We start from the raw sequence: 16139 nt of genomic DNA on the forward strand, positions 1-16139 counted from the left end.
AATCTGAGCTGGTTCTTCATGCAAACCTTAAGAACAGAAGGGAGCTGTGAAGCCTGTTCAGCAAAGCTGAGCTTTCTCTAGTAAACTCAGATTTACAGAACCCTGGACTTCTCCTGCAGGATCTGAGCATGCTCACATCGCATTAGTCCTTCCTCTGAAGTTCCAACTAAAGTGAAATTAACTGTTGGCAGAAGTAATGGATTTTGATTAAAATAACACATGTAAAAACAACTTTCCAGTGTGACGGTCAGTGAGGGGTTCCTGGTTCTGGGTTCCATCCACCTATCATCATTTGTTAAAGCAGCACAATGTAACTTTCAGCTTTTGTTGAGTTTGGCGGCTCCTTTGGACAAAAGCGGTAGTGCTTTACCAGAAAGAACTACATTTCCCATGAGCACCAGCGCGTACTGCCGGAAAACTCCTGTCCCCGTCGCTGCATTTGTTTTGATAATGAATTAAATAAGACGGGACGGACTTTCAAAACTACTTTTCTGTTTTCAGCGGTCGTTTGCAGGATGGATAGTGAAGAGGTAATGTATCTATTTTTAGCTAAACAATATAATATGACGAAGTTGAAAATCACTAAGTTCAACTTGGTTTTATTAAATTGTTTCAGCGAGATAACTCGCCCTACAAACTCATACGCTCTGCACCTTTTTCCTGTCATGTTTTTTAGAGGGACTTCGTCATAAATTAGTAGTCCAACATAATTACTGACAAAATAAAAAAATACTTTATAACCTGTGAATAACTGAATATTTTGCAGATCAGCCCTCCACAATTTTACAGTTCTCAGGAAAAATACTAGAACCCAAGACGAATCCCCTGTATGTGAAAACATTCTAATGTTGATTCTTATTGAACATAGAACTCTACATTTACATTTGTATCATAACAATTCTGTCTCTCTTGTCGGACATCCCTCCTCGTCTTTCAGCTCACGCCAGCGAGTGAACGCCGGGACAATGTTTATTCTTGTCCGGGCATTTAGCTTGTTACTCTCCCGCTTTCTTTCTTTTTCCACCTCCTCCGATAAAACTTGTATTTTCTTGTGTTTTTCCGCTGCTTTGGCCATGACACCAGCTTCTGCTGAGCTCTGCGCTCCACGCCCCGCCCAGCTTTGTCTCCACTACGAATGGGGAAGGAGGGGGAAGTGACGTATGCCGTAAAGCAGTCAAAGCCGTAAAAATGTGTAGTTTTTTAGTGTGGCAGGGTTCCTACCATGCTCCTCAAAGTTACATAGTGCCAGGGAAGGCGATACAGACCCCTCAGACCATGACAGAGGTTCATTAAACCTGTTGGAAGTTGATGTTCCATCACAATGATGATGATGAAATATTAGATTAAGCTGGAAAAGTTACATAGTGCTGCTTTAAGAGAAGTGGGAAGAATCTCTGCGTTCCAGGGAGAAGCTTAAGGTCTAAACTGGATCCGGGGATCTTCAGGTCCTCAGGCAGCTCTGCATCAAAACCAGACCTGGTTCTCTCCTGCAGATCCCTGCATGGCCTCAGGAACACTTCCAGAGGTCTGTGGTGATCACAGTTCACCGGACAATCCTGAACTGTGTTCACATGGGAACACCATCCAGAAGTCTTCTCTGGACCAAAGCTCATTTAAAATGTTCTGAGGAAAAGTTGGGAACGGTTGTGTGGTCAGATGATTCAACTGTGTCCTGCAAGGCTGCAGAGGAGGGGAAACATCCAGCTTGTCATCAGCTGAGTTCAGAAGCATCTCTGGTCGTCTGGGGTTACATTAGTGTTGTTGGAGCAGCTGCAACATCTGGAAAGGTTCCATCAGGGACTGTGTTTCCATGCATCAATAACACTTTTAAAACCCGAATATTAGCAATAACCCCAATTTGCACGGCCATGTAAACACCAATAACCCCTTTGAATAACCCGAATTTGCTCATATTCCAGTTTCTAAAAACCCCAATAGGACCCCTGGGTTACTCCTTTTAAAACCTGAATATTGGGGCATGTAAACGCCAAACAGAATATCCCCATCAAACGGAACAGGAATTTGTTTTCTGCACATGTTCTGTTCACAAGGAATCCTGGTCTTTTGAGTCCAGGAAGTTCTTATAAACACGGAGAAACCAAGACCAGGAGGAGACTAATCACTTCATAAATGTAATGAAGGATATGAACATTTCTGCATTTGTAGACGGTAGAAAGTACTGGGATAGAAGATTTACAAGAAGATGAGAGAAAAGTTGCGCAAAGCAGCATTTGTTTTGAATTTGGATACAGGAAGAAGAAGCAGAAATGACGGGAATTACGTCATGATGTTCTCCGTGCGTCACTGGTTTGATCCAGATATCCCGAATGATGAATCACCATGTAAACAGAATATTCTGAATGTTTCAGTAACCGGAATATTAGAAATAACCCCAATTTTGACTGCATGTAAACGTAGTCAATGATGAAACGTACACAGAGGTTTTAAACATCTCTTCCAGGGAAGGTCTTGCATATTACATCAAGATGATGTGGCTGAATCCCACATGTCATCCATCCCAGCAGCATGACTGCAGTAGAAGGAGCTGAGCTGCTCTACCTGCAGTCCAGACCTCCCACCAGGAGAAACCATGGAGCATCATGGAACCAAACATCTAGTGACAAAGGTCCAGAGCGTTCCAGAAGCCAGGACTGTGTGAGACAAGACACACATCCTAAAGCTCTGCTCTCCTCATTTCCCACATGTTTACAGACATCTGCCTGTAAACATTAGAAGAAGAGGAGATTCTACACAACAATAAACATCACCCTGTTACAACGTTTTACAGATGTGTGTTGACTTCAGATTCAAAATAAGACAATATTTTCATGAAATTTTAAAATGTCTTAGTTTCAACTTCTGATAGGATTTTGAAAATATGGATTTGTGAGATTTGAAAATCATTATATTCTAATTTTATACAGCATCCCATCTTCATTAGAATCCGAGTCAAAAAATGAGGGCTACAGAGAGAAAATGTGACTCCAGAGTCGATAAAAGTTGATCCTTTTAATTTCCTGCTCTGGCATTTGTTGGTTCCACTCCAGAACATTCCTTCCAAAATATTTCCTCAGCTCCTTTCTGATTAAATTATTGATGAAAATCCTAGATGTTCTGTGAAATAGTGCGATGCTCATCTGTAGACGGATCATCACCATGCTGTTTTGGACCATGCCTCTGTTCCTGTACCGGAACAAACACTCAACAAGAGAACCCATCACCAAACAAGTTAAAGGTCTCGTTTCAGTGTAAAACCAGATTGACCTTGGAACACAATACATGATGTTGAATTGTCTGGACAGGACACGCCTCCGAACTGGAGCAGCACGTTCTGCTGAGCTCAGTATCACACCATCAACCCTGCAGCACAGCTGAATTCCACAGGATAGAAAGAAGGAACATAACAATGGAACATGTCAGAGATAGGAAGAGTCATCACAGGTTGTTCAGGAGATGTTCTGGAACAAATGAGAGAACTCGGTACAATATTAAAAGTAAAAGAAATGCTGCTCTGAAGAGGGAGGTTCACCCACAGGTGCAGCAATTACCACAATCTCCATTTACACTACCCTTGTACAGTCTTTGGGTCAGAATCACCTCATTCTCCTGTTCCTTCTTTCCTCCTGCTCTCTCCTTCCTTCTCCCTTCCTCTTTTCTCCCTTCCTTCCTTCTTTCCTCGCCTCGTACATTCTTTCCTTGTTCCTTCCTCCCTTCCTTCTTTTCTCCCTTCCTTCCTTCTTTTCTCCCTTCCTTCCTTCCTTCTGTTTTTCCTTCCTTCCTTCCTTCCTTCCTTCCTTCCTTCCTTCCTTCCTTCCTTCCTTCCTTCCTTCCTTCCTTCCTTCCTTCCTTCCTTCCTTCCTTCCTTCCTTCCTTCCTTCCTTCCTTCCTTCCTTCCTTCCTTCCTTCCTTCCTTCCTTCCTTCCTTCCTTCCTTCCTTCCTTCCTTCCTTCCTTCCTTCCTTCCTTCCTTCCTTCCTTCCTTCCTTCCTTCCTTCCTTCCTTCCTTCCTTCCTTCCTTCCTTCCTTCCTTCCTTCCTTCCTTCCTTCCTTCCTTCCTTCCTTCCTTCCTTCCTTCCTTCCTTCCTTCCTTCCTTCCTTCCTTCCTTCCTTCCTTCCTTCCTTCCTTCCTTGACCCTAAGACAGCACAATGCTTATATAGAGCATGATAGTCTGCTTGGTCCAGGTGCAGTCCCTGCTCACAAACTAATGACTAGACCTACTGTATGTGTGAGCAACTAATCTACTTGAAAGCAGGAATATCACGTTCTCTTTCATAATATTTTGCTCTATGTCTCAGTATGGGATGTACGCACCGCTGCAGACCTCAGCATTAATCTCATTACACCAATCCTGATTGGCCGGTGAAACGTGTCCGTCCGCCGCAGGTAGCACCCCCTACCTTAAATACCACGTGCGGACGACACAGTTTCATTCAAACCCCTCTCCTCACTCGGAGCGTATCTCGTGTCCTGGGCTCGTTAGCTGAACTGTCCACAGACAGAACTAGCTTCTGTCGCCGGGCGCACACTAGCCTTGGATGTTTTTTATCTGCTTTGTCGGTGACACCAGATCGAATTTTGTGCTTTCCTCGCGCTCCACGGCTTGGTTGATTCTTGACTTTTCCCGGTTAGCACACCAGCTAACTGTCTCAACCCCGCCTGCACACCATTTCTGCATGGAGGCAAAAACCCCTCACACCAGAGAGCACAGAGACTGCGGGGCCCGTCCCTGTCGCTGTGGGAACAAGATATCAAGCAAGGATCCACACCAGGTCTGCTCAAGCTGCCTCGTGGTGAATTCAATTCAATTCAATTCAATTCAATTTTATTTGTATAGCGTCTAATACAACAAAAGTTGTCTCTAGACACTTTCCAGAGACCAGAACATGAACATAAACATAAACATAAACATAAACCCCCGAGCAATTATTACATAAACAATGGCAGGTAAAAACTCCCCTAGTGGGAGAAAAACCTTAAGCCAAACAGTGGCAAGAAAAACTCCCCTTTAAGAGGAAGAAACCTGGACCAGGACCTGGATCATAAGGGGGTAGAAACCTGGACCAGGACCTGGATCATAAGGGGGTAGAAACCTGGACCAGGACATGGATCATATCCAGCATCCTGCCAAGGGCCAGACTGGGGGTCGAGGGACGTCAGCAGAACACAGCAGGCATGTGGAAGCAGCAACGGGATGACCGGGGGTGGGAACCTCAGGCATGTGGAAGCAGCAATGGGATGACCTAAGGGGAGTGGGGGACCGCAAGCAGGTGGAAGCAGCAGCAGGATAGCTAATACAAGCTTTTATCTTTAGTCTGGTCAAACGCCACAGCAGACATGATCAATAAACTTCAAATAGTACAAAATAGAGCAGCTTGCATTGTCCTTGGTTGTGATTTCAGAACAAATGTATTTAAAATGCATAGAAATCTCAGCTCGTTAATGGTAAGGGAAAGATTACTTTATTTGTTATTATTTATAAGAAATGTATCCATATCCCAAACCCTGCAAGTTCTACACAGAAAACTATGTTACAGTTCAGAAGATCATAGCTATAGCACGAGACGCTGCCAGAGGTCATTTTTCACTGCCAAAAACAAAGACAAACTATAGTAAGAGAACGGTGATGTACAGAGCTATGTTCAATTTTCAATTTCAATTCAATTTTATTTATATAGCGTCTAATACAAAAAAAGTTGTCTCCAAACGCTTTCCAGAGACCCAGAACATGAACATAAACCCCCGAGCAATTATTACTATGTATGAATGGAACTTACTTCCCAAACACTTTAAGCAAACTATTAACATAAAAGATTTCAAATTATTAGTGAATAAACATCTCTTAAATAAATACATACAACGAGGAATGCCACAGGGCTGTTACTAACTCTATTGTGAAGGATCTACAGCTCTTCATTACAGTCCAGTCCAAGAGGTTTAGGTAGGCAGTACCATAAGACAGCTTAGTCTATATAGCCAGCTGCTATCTGTAAACTTAGTTCAAATTTGAAGGCAGGACCCTGTTACCTGTCCTATTAACCAAATTACTATTTTTGTATTGCCTTTTCCATGATGATTGTCAGGGAGATGACCAGAGGCCTCAACCCAGGTTACACCCCACCTTCTAGGCAAGTGTTGTCAGGCATCCTCCTCCCAGCTTGGTATGGAGTTGAAAAGAAAAACCTAATAGCTGAGCTTGTTAATGTGACCTTTGCACTCACTAACCCCTCCTTGAACCGCCACCTTACTGTGGTGGAGGGGTTTGTGTGCCCGAGTGATCCTAGGAGCTTGTTGTCGGGGGCATTACGCCCCTGGTAGGGTCTCCCATGGCAAACAGGTCCTGGGTGACGGGCCAGACTAAGAGCGGTTCACAAGCTTATTATGGTAAATAAAACATCAAGGACCATTACGTCGCCCGGATCGGCGTCCCCGGGGCTCCTCCCTGGAGCCAGGCCTGGGGTTGGGGCTCGCTGGCGAGCGCCTGGTGGCCGGGTCTTTGCCCGTGGGACCCGGCCGGACTCAGCCCGAAACGGCGACATGGGCCAGCCTTCAAGTAGGCTCACCACCCGCAGGAAGGTCCATGGCAGGCCGGTGCCATGTGGACTGGGTAGCAGTCGTGGCGGGGTGCCTCGACGACCCAATCCCTGGACCAAAACCCTCACAGTGGGGACATGGAATGTCACCTCGCTGGGGGGGAAGGAGCCGGAGCTTGTGCGTGAGGTTGAGAGATACCGGCTAGAGATAGTCGGGCTCACCTCCACACATAGCTTGGGCTCTGGAACCCAGCTCCTTGAAGGGGGCTGGACCCTCCACTACTCTGGAGTTGCCCAGGGTGAGAGGCGGCGGGCTGGTGTGGGCTTGGTTATAGCCCCCCAGCTCAGCCGCCATGTGTTGGAGTTCACCCCGGTGAACGAGAGGGTCGCCTCCTTGCGCCTTCGGGTCGGGAAAAGGTCTCTCACTGTTGTTTGTGCCTACGGGCTGAACAGCAGTGCAGAGTACCCGGCCTTCTTGGAGTCCCTGGGAGGGGTACTGGATAGTGCTCCAACGGGGGACTCCATTGTTCTACTGGGGGACTTCAACGCTCACGTGGGCAATGACAGTGATACCTGGAGAGGTGTGATTGGGAGGAACGGCCTCCCCGATCTGGACCCGAGCGGTGTTTTGTTGTTGGACTTCTGTGCTAGTCACAGCTTGTCCATAACGAACACCATGTTCAAGCATAAGGGTGTCCAACAGTGCACCTGGCACCAGGACACCCTAGGCCGGAGGTCAATGATCGACTTTGTTGTCGTTTCATCTGACCTTCGGCCGCATGTCTTGGACACTCGGGTGAAGAGAGGGGCTGAGCTGAAACTGATCACCACCTGGTGGTGAGTTGGATGCGCTGGCGGAGGGGGAGGTTAGACAGACCGGGCAGACCCAAACGGATTGTGAGGGTCTGTTGGGAACGTCTGGCTGAGCCCCCTGTCAGGGACGTCTTCAACTCCCACCTCCGGGAGAGCTTCTCTCAGATCCCGGGGGAGGCGGGGGACATTGAGTCAGAGTGGACCATGTTCTCTGCCTCCATTGTCGTCGCGGCGGCTCGAAGTTGTGGTTGCAAGGTCTCCGGTGCCTGTCGTGGCGGCAATCCTAGAACCCGGTGGTGGACACCGGAAGTACAGGATGCCGTCAGACTGAAGAAGGAGTCCTACCGGGCTATGTTAGCCTGTGGGACTCCTGACGCAGTAGATAGGTACCGGCAGGCCAAGCGAGCCGCGGCTCGGGCAGTCCTGGAGGCAAAAACTCGAGTCTGGGAGGAGTTCGGGGAGGCCATGGAGGAAGACTTTCGGTCGGCCTCGAGGAAATTCAGGAGGACCGTTCGGCGCCTCAGAAGGGGGAAGCAGTACTCTGCCAGCACCGTTTATGGTGTGGGTGGGGAGCTGTTGACCTCGACTGGGGACATCGTCGGACTTTGGAAGGAATACTTGGAGGATCTCCTCAACCCGACTGACATGCCTTCCACTGAGGAAGCAGAGAGTGCTCGGAGTCGTGCTCATCCATCACCCAAGCCGAGGTCACTGAGGTAGTTCGTAAGCTCCTCAGTGGCAGGGCACCGGGGGTGGATGAGATTCGCCCTGAGTACCTCAAGTCTCTGGATGTCGTAGGGCTGTCTTGGTTGACACGCCTCTGCGACATTGCATGGAGGAAGGGGACAGTACTGCTGGACTGGCAGACCGGGGTGGTGGTCCCTCTGTTTAAAAAGGGGGACCGGAGAGTGTGTTCCAACTATAGGGGGATCACACTTGTCAGCCTCCCCGGGAAAGTCTACGCCAGGGTACTGGAGAGGAGATTACGGCCGATAGTTGAACCTCGGATTCAGGAGGAACAATGCGGTTTTCGTCCCGGTCGTGGAACACTGGAGCAGCTCTATACCCTCCGCAGGGTGCTCGAGGGTTCGTGGGAATTTGCCCAACCAGTCTACATGTGTTTTGTGGATCTGGAGAAGGCATTTGACCGTGTCCCTCGTGCCATTCTGTGGGGGGTCAGTGAGTATGGAGTCCGGGGCCCTCTGTTAAGGGCTGTCCGGTCTCTGTATGATCAGAGCAGGAGTCTGGTTCGCATTGCCGGCAGTAAATCAGACTTGTTCCCGGTGCATGTTGGACTCCGGCAGGGCTGCCCTTTGTCACCGGTCCTGTTCATAATTTTTATGGACAGGATTTCTAGGCGCAGCCAGGAGCCGGAGGTGTTAATCTCTCGTTGTGAGGCGTTACTCTCTCGTCGTGAGGCGTTACTCTCTCGTAGTGAGGTGTTACTCTCTCGTCGTGAGGCGTTACTCTCTCGTCGTGAGGCGTTACTCTCTCGTCGTGAGGCGTTACTCTCTCGTAGTGAGGTGTTACTCTCTCGTCGTGAGGCGTTACTCTCTCGTCGTGAGGCGTTACTCTCTCGTCGTGAGGCGTTACTCTCTCGTCGTGAGGCGTTACTCTCTCGTCGTGAGGCGTTAATGTCTCGTCGTGAGGTGTTACTCTCTCGTAGTGAGGTGTTACTCTCTCGTCGTGAGGTGTTACTCTCTTGTCGACGATGTTACTCTCTGGTCGTGAGGTGTTAATCTCTGGTCGTGAGGTGTTACTCTCTGGTCGTGAGGTGTTACTCTCTCGTCGTGAGGCGTTACTCTCTCGTCGTGAGGCGTTACTCTCTCGTCGTGAGGCGTTACTCTCTCGTCGTGAGGCGTTACTCTCTCGTCGTGAGGCGTTACTCTCTCGTCGTGAGGCGTTACTCTCTCGTAGTGAGGTGTTACTCTCTCGTCGTGCGGTGTTACTCTCTCGTCGACGATGTTACTCTATGGTCGTGAGGTGTTAATCTCTGGTCGTGAGGTGTTACTCTCTCGTCGTGAGGTGTTACTCTCTCGTCGTGAGGTGTTACTCTCTCGTCGTGAGGTGTTAATCTCTCGTCGTGAGGCGTTACTCTCTCGTCGTGAGGCGTTACTCTCTCGTCGTGAGGCGTTACTCTCTCGTCGTGAGGCGTTACTCTCTCGTCGTGAGGTGTTAATCTCTCGTCGTGAGGCGTTACTCTCTCGTCGTGAGGCGTTACTCTCTCGTCGTGAGGCGTTACTCTCTCGTCGTGAGGTGTTAATCTCTCGTCGTGAGGCGTTACTCTCTCGTCGTGAGGTGTTACTCTCTCGTCTAGAGGTGTTAATCTCTCGTCGTGAGGCCTTACTCTCTCGTCGTGAGGTGTTACTCTCTCGTCGTGAGGTGTTAATCTCTCGTCGTGAGGCGTTACTCTCTCGTCGTGAGGCGTTAATGTCTCGTCGTTATCCCTCATTTACTGCACGAGGCACGACCAACGTCCCGATCCAAAAAATAGTCGCACGAGTGGAAAATCGGTTCAAAACAAGCGAACAATCGCAGTGTATACCCGGTTTAACTGCTAGTCTGCTAGCAGAATCATTCCAGGGGTGTTCAACATGACTGCCGCTGAGGTTTGAAGACAGATCCTGTCATTGATTGGTTGGTGAGAAGGACCAGACCAACCACTGATAAGTTAGCCATATGCTAATGTTGAGTGTCAACATTCTGGAAAGCAAGAACCTGACAGATATTGGATTTTTCTAAAAACGTTGTGGCTCCAGAGGTGTTTCTCTGACAGAAAACAGGGGGGTTTGGTCATGGAGAAACCCATCAAATGCTCTTTAATGTGTTCTTCCCAACTAGGTGAATAACTGGACTGAAACTGAGCTCTAAGTTACCAAGAATAAGACTTGAGAAATGATCCAGATTTCAGTACATTTATTTAAACTATTGCATGCAAAAGGGTCAGAACAAACATCAGGCATCTTGATGCAGAATGACAACGTAGCAAAGGAAGCAGAATGATTTTAAGGCACAAAGGATGGTTCATTCTTACGATTTGAGTTGACAAAAACATCTTTACGGTCCGTGTTAATCTTTTGTCTGTACATTTGGCTGTTGTTTTGCTGCTCTCAGCAGTTTGGGTTAATCAAGGCTGAATTTTCCATCACAGGGTTCAAGGCTGATCAAAGACATTTATTTTCTAACATTAATACCATCGGTGCAACAGTTCAGCTGCTCTAGTTAGTGCATCTCCAGGACTCAGCAGAACCAGAGCTGCAGTTGTTTAGCAGCAGTTGATCAGCTGACGGATGGAGTCGGGTTCTGGTTCAGGTTGGAGCAGGAACCGGCAGGATTTCAGCAGGATTTCTGCAGGATTTCAGCTGCTGCTCCTCGGAGACGCTTCATGTTCAGCAGAGACAGATCAGTCTGGATCTCTGGGAGATGGTCCTTGTTTGGAGCTGGTGCTTCTTCTGGTCAGGGTTCTGGTTCTGGTGCAGAAAGGGGGTCGTCAGAATCCAGGACTAGTGCAGGTTTGGATACTTCAGGCAGAATCTGTCAAAGGCGTCGTAGATGGCCCGTCTGGAAAAACCAGAGACACAGACAAGGAAACGCTGCAGGTTCAAAACGACAACAGAACAAGAATCATCAGGAAAGAGGACAGATCTGAGTTCAGGCTTTATTGTAAATATTAACTAACTATTAACTAACTAACTAACCGTCACCGTCTGCTCCTTTTGGAGACGCCAGCTGTTCCAGCTGTTCCTGTGGTTTACCTGCTCCAGTGAGATCCCCAGCAGACGTGTGGAGGCTGCAGCTCACCTGAAAACGTTCTCACCTGAAGACATTCTGCTTGAACAGGTACGCGCTGATGTGTCCTCCGTTCAGGTATCGGACCTCACAGCCGGGCCAGATCTCCGGCAGACCCAGGACTCCGGTCCGGGGGATGTAGGCGTCTGCTCTGGCCTGGACCACGATGATGAGGCTGGTGTCCACGGGGGCTGCAGAGGACAGGGCACAGGTCAGGTAGGAATGTCCTCTTAGTGATGACAATTACAGCAATGAGAGAAAAATAGAATTACAAAATAAATCAAAAGATTTATAGGAAAAGGTGGGGGTGGTGGTCTAGTGGCTACAGAGGAGGGGTTGGGTCTGGAGGATCCAGGTTCAAGCACCAGCATGGCCACCAAGAAGAACCGCCTTGGGCCCCTGAACAAGGCCCTTAACCGGAACCTGCAGCGTGGGAGTGAGAGGGGCAGGGTAACGGCCCGGGCAGGCGGGGGAGAGGTTTGTCCGTCAAGACTCCTCTCCCTGGCCCTGCCCCTTCTCAACCTTTCCCCGACCCTGCACCCCAACCTGGGACTTGACGATTGGGCCGGAGCTTCGGGAGCTGCTGCTGGCCTGCTGTCCCCACCCCTGGTCATCCCGTTGCTGCTTCCACCTGCCTGCTGTCCCCACCCCCGGTCATCTCGTTGCTGCTTCCACCTGCCTGCGGTCCCCACCCCCGGTCATCCCGTTGCTGCTTCCACCTGCCTGCGGTCCCCACCCCCGGTCATCTCGTTGCTGCTTCCACCTGCCTGCGGTCCCCACCCCCGGTCATCCCGTTGCTGCTTCCACCTGCCTGCTGTCCCCACCCCCGGTCATCCCGCTGCTGTTTCCACCTGCCTGCTGTCCCCACCCCCGGTCATCCCGCTGCTGCTTCCACCTGCCTGCAGTCCCCACCTCCCTCTGGTCATCCCGCTGCTGCTTCCACCTGCTTGCGCCTGCGCGCCCCCCCCCGCCTCTGGTCATCCCGTTGCTGCTTCCACATGCCTGCTGTGTGCTGCTGACGTCCCCGACCCCCTAGTCTAGCCCTCGGCAGGAGGGTCCCCCCTTATGATCCAGTTTCTGGTCCAGGTTTCTTCCCTCCTAAAGGGGAGTTTTTCTTGCCACTGTTTGGCTTAAGGTTTTTCTCCCACTATGGGAGTTTTTACCTGCCATTGTTTATGTAATAATTGCTCGGGGGTTTATGTTCATGTTCTGGGTCTCTGGAAAGCGTCTAGAGACAACATCTGTTGTATTAGACGCTATATAAATAAAATTGAATTGAATTGAAGCCCTAATTGCTCCCCGTATGTTTGTTCTCTCTCTCTCTCACCCTCCTTGAACTGCCACCTTACTGTGGTAAGAGCGGTTCACAACCTCAGCATGGTAAAGAAAAAACAAAGGACCGTTACGTCGCCCGGATCGGCGTCACCAGGGCCCCGCCCTGGAGCCAGGCCTGGGGTTGGGGCTCGTTGGCGAGCGCCTGGTGGCTGGGTCTTTGCCCGTGGGACTGGCCGGGCTCAGCCCGAAACGGCGACGTGGGCCCGCCTTCCTGTAGGCCCACCACCCGCAGGAAGGGCCGTGAGAGGCCGGTGCAATGTGGGCTGGGTAGCAGTCATGGCGGGGTACCTCGACGACCCAATCCCTGGACCAAAACTTGTGCGTGCGTGAGCTTGTGCGTGAGGGTTGAGAGATACCGGCTAGAGATAGTCGGGCTCACCTCCACACATAGCTTGGGCTCTGGAACCCAGCTCCTCGAAAGGGGCTGGACCCTCCACTACTCTGGAGTTGCCCAGGGTGAGAGGCGGGGGGCTGGTGTGGGCTTGGTTATAGCCCCCAAGCTCAGCCACCATGTGTTGGAGTTCACCCCGGTGAACGAGAGGGTCGCTTCCCTGCGCCTTCGGGTCGGGAAAAGGTCTCTCACTGTTGTTTGTGCCTACGGGCCGAGGTTGGACAGACCGGGCAGACCCAAATGGATTGTGAGGGTCTGTTGGGAACGTCTGGCTGAGCCCTCTGTTAGGGACATCTTCAACTCCCCCCTCCGAGAGAGCTTCTCTCAGATCCCGGGGGAGGCGGGGAACATCGAGTCCTAGTGGACCATGTTCTCTGCCTCCATTGTCGACGCGGCGGCTCGAAGTTGTGGACGCAAGGTCTCCGGTGCCTGTCGTGGCGGCAATCCTAGAACCCGGTGGTGGACACCGGAAGTACAGGATGTCGTCAGACTGAAGAAGGAGTCCTACCGGGCTATGTTGGCCGGTGGGACTCCTGACGCAGTAGATAGGTACCGGCAGGCCAAGCGAGCCGCGGCTCGGGCGGTCCTGGAGGCAAAAACCCGGGTCTGGGAGGAGTTCGTGGAGGCCATGGAGGAAGACTTTCGGTCGGCCTTGAGGAAATTCTGGAGGACCGTTCGGCGCCTAAGAAGGGGGAAGCAGTACTCTGCCAGCACTGTTTACGGTGCGGGTGGGGAGCTGTTGACCTCGACTGGGGACATTGTCTGACGGTGGAAGGAGTATGGAGTCCGGGGCCCTCTACTAAGGGCTGTCCGGTCTCTATATGATCGGAGCAGGAGTTTGGTTCTCATTGCCGGCAGTAAGTCAGACTTGTTCCCGGTGCATGTTGGACTCCGGCAGGGCTGCCCTTTGTCACCGGTCATGTTCATAATTTTTATGGACAGGATTTCTAGGCGCAGCCAGGGGCCGGAGGGGATCGGGTTGGGAACCTCAGGATTTCATCTCTGCTTTTTGCGGATGATGTTGTCCTGTTGGCTTCTTCGGACCGGGACCTTCAGCATGTGCTGGGGCGGTTTGAGGCCAAGTGCGACGCGACAGGGATGAGAATCAGCACCTCCAAAACCGAGGCCATGGTTCTCCATCGGGAAAGGGTGGTATGCCTTCTCCGGGTGGGTGGAGAAGTCCTGCCTCAGGTGGAGGAGTTCAAGTATCTCGGGGTCTTGTTCACGAGTGAGGGAACGATGGAGCGCGAGATTGACAGACGGATCGGTGCAGCGTCCGCAGTTATGCGGTCGATGTACTGGACCGTCGTGGTGAAGAGGGAGCTGAGTCGAAAGGCGAAGCTCTCGATTTACCAGTCAATCTACGCACCTACCCTCACCCATGGTCATGAACTTTGGGTAGTGACCGAAGGACCAAGATCGATAACTTGTTTGTTGTTACTTTAATAAAACAATAACCCACTTGAGTTGAAATAAGAAAATTCTGTGGTCCTTGACTAAGGTAACAGACAGAATTTAACAGGTTTTGCCCCTTCTAATCTAAGGTGATGGGAGGGGGGATCTGGGGGATATCAGAGAGATAGCTGACCCTAGAGAATCATTACGTCAAACCTCCGACCTGCCAGGATGCAAAGGTCAAGAAGTGGGAGGGCTGACAACGAGACCCCTACCCCTGTTGACATGCGAAACAATGCTCCGCAAAGAGAGAAGGACATTTGGCTAAATGAAGGTGCTACTGTAACTTCAGAAGGCCTCTGGGTGGTGCGAAGCAAACCAGTGCTTCCAAGGAATTTGTTCCCCCTGGTGGCTAAATTGAGCCATGGGAAGTCCCGTGTCTCAACAGGAAGAATGCAGAGTATGGTACATGAAATATTCCATACATCACCAGGTCTAAATACCTACTTTAAAAATTTTAGGAGTAGGAGTATTGTAGGACCTGTCTAACATGTTGCAGGCATAACCCACAAGGCAATATGAGACCTAAAAGAGGTCAGTGTCCCCAAGGGACCTATCCATTTGAAGTTATCCATATGGATTTCACTGAGCTGTCCAGAATTGGGCAATGCAAGTATTGCCTAGTATTAATTGACTCCTGTGGCTAGGGCGTCTCCGGGCCTCCCGGGGGGGGCTGGGCCGTGGACGTGGGGGTCCCACCCGGAGGGCCCGGCCCTGCCTGGGTGGGGGGTGGCTGTCTGCGCTGGGGGGGCATTGCTGCCTTGGTCCTCCGTCGCTGGGCGGGGGCCAAGTGCCCCTGCGGATGTGGGGACTCCGTGACCCTTGGGGTGTCCGCCGGGGTGGCCTCGGGGGGGGGGTGGGGCCGGGTCCGGGGAGCGGGCCTCCCCTGACCGGGGGGTGCACGGGCGGGCGGGACGGCGGGGTGGCACCATTCCCAGGTATCTATGTCTTATGTTGTCAGTATGAATGGGAGGATGTTGGACCGTTTCTCCCTCCGTCTGGGGGCTCCGTCAGCGCCGGGGGCGCCCTTGGAGGTACGGTGGGGCCCTGGCCCGGCTCGGAGGGCCGGCCCCCGTCTACTGGACGGCCGGTGGGGGGACGCGGGTGTCTTACCAGGGCCGGCTTTGCTGGTCCTGCTTCCTGGCTTCGGCCTCCGCTCCCCCTCTTTCCCCCCCTACACGATTCATCCGGGTCCGGGTCGTGGGGGGCACTGTCCCGCGGGGCCCGGCACTCCCCGCCTCACGGTTTTAACAGCAAAATAGACACTGCACATTCAACACTTAATAAATACATTTGACAAGGACACGTAGTTCGGGAGGGGGGGGGGGGTCGGTGTCAATCGATACTTGGCCCTCCCCCCTCCCTGTTTTTATGGCATTAATCACACGCACTCAACACCAGGGGCGGGAGGGGGTCCCACATCACCCGCGTTCCCTCACTGGCCTGGGACAGGTGGGTCGGGTTACCCGGGCCTGGCGGGGCCCGCCGTGCAGCCTGGGGTGCCTTCTGGCGGTGCTGGACCCCCCCGGGGAGGGGGAAATGGTGCGTGATTGTATGTCTGTGTCGGTGAGAATGCGGTATGGAAGGGTCCTGCCATGGAGGATTTGAGCCTCCATTGGCAGGACATCAAAACTTAATAATTTATGAATATTATATTATACAAAGATGGTTATTATTATTATTATTATTATTATTATTATTAGTATTATTATTATTATGTATAGTATATTATATTATTATAGGTATCTGATAGGTGAATGGATGAATGAATGGGATGCCTGGGTCTGGGGCCCTCCGTTGTCGGGCCTGCACGGGTGTCGCCTTG

The 16139-nt window shown here is 51.1% G+C and overlaps 1 protein-coding gene across 2 annotated transcripts in view; it reads right to left on the minus strand.

Moving 5' to 3' along the window:
* Window positions 1-10245: 10245 nt before the first annotated feature.
* The window catches only part of abhd18 (abhydrolase domain containing 18), a 51265-nt gene continuing 45371 nt past the window's right edge, over window positions 10246-16139 (minus strand). For both annotated transcript variants that reach the window (XM_061725983.1, XM_061725981.1), the window contains exons 13-14: window positions 11162-11324; window positions 10246-10905 (exon numbers count right to left, since the gene is read on the minus strand). In XM_061725983.1, the coding sequence (XP_061581967.1) occupies window positions 10848-10905; window positions 11162-11324 (221 nt within the window). In that variant the 3' untranslated portion in view covers window positions 10246-10847. The remainder of the gene's footprint in view (window positions 10906-11161; window positions 11325-16139) is intronic.

Source organism: Cololabis saira, chromosome 7, assembly GCF_033807715.1.
Source record: "Cololabis saira isolate AMF1-May2022 chromosome 7, fColSai1.1, whole genome shotgun sequence".
In the NCBI taxonomy this organism is placed as follows: Eukaryota; Metazoa; Chordata; class Actinopteri; order Beloniformes; family Belonidae; genus Cololabis; species Cololabis saira.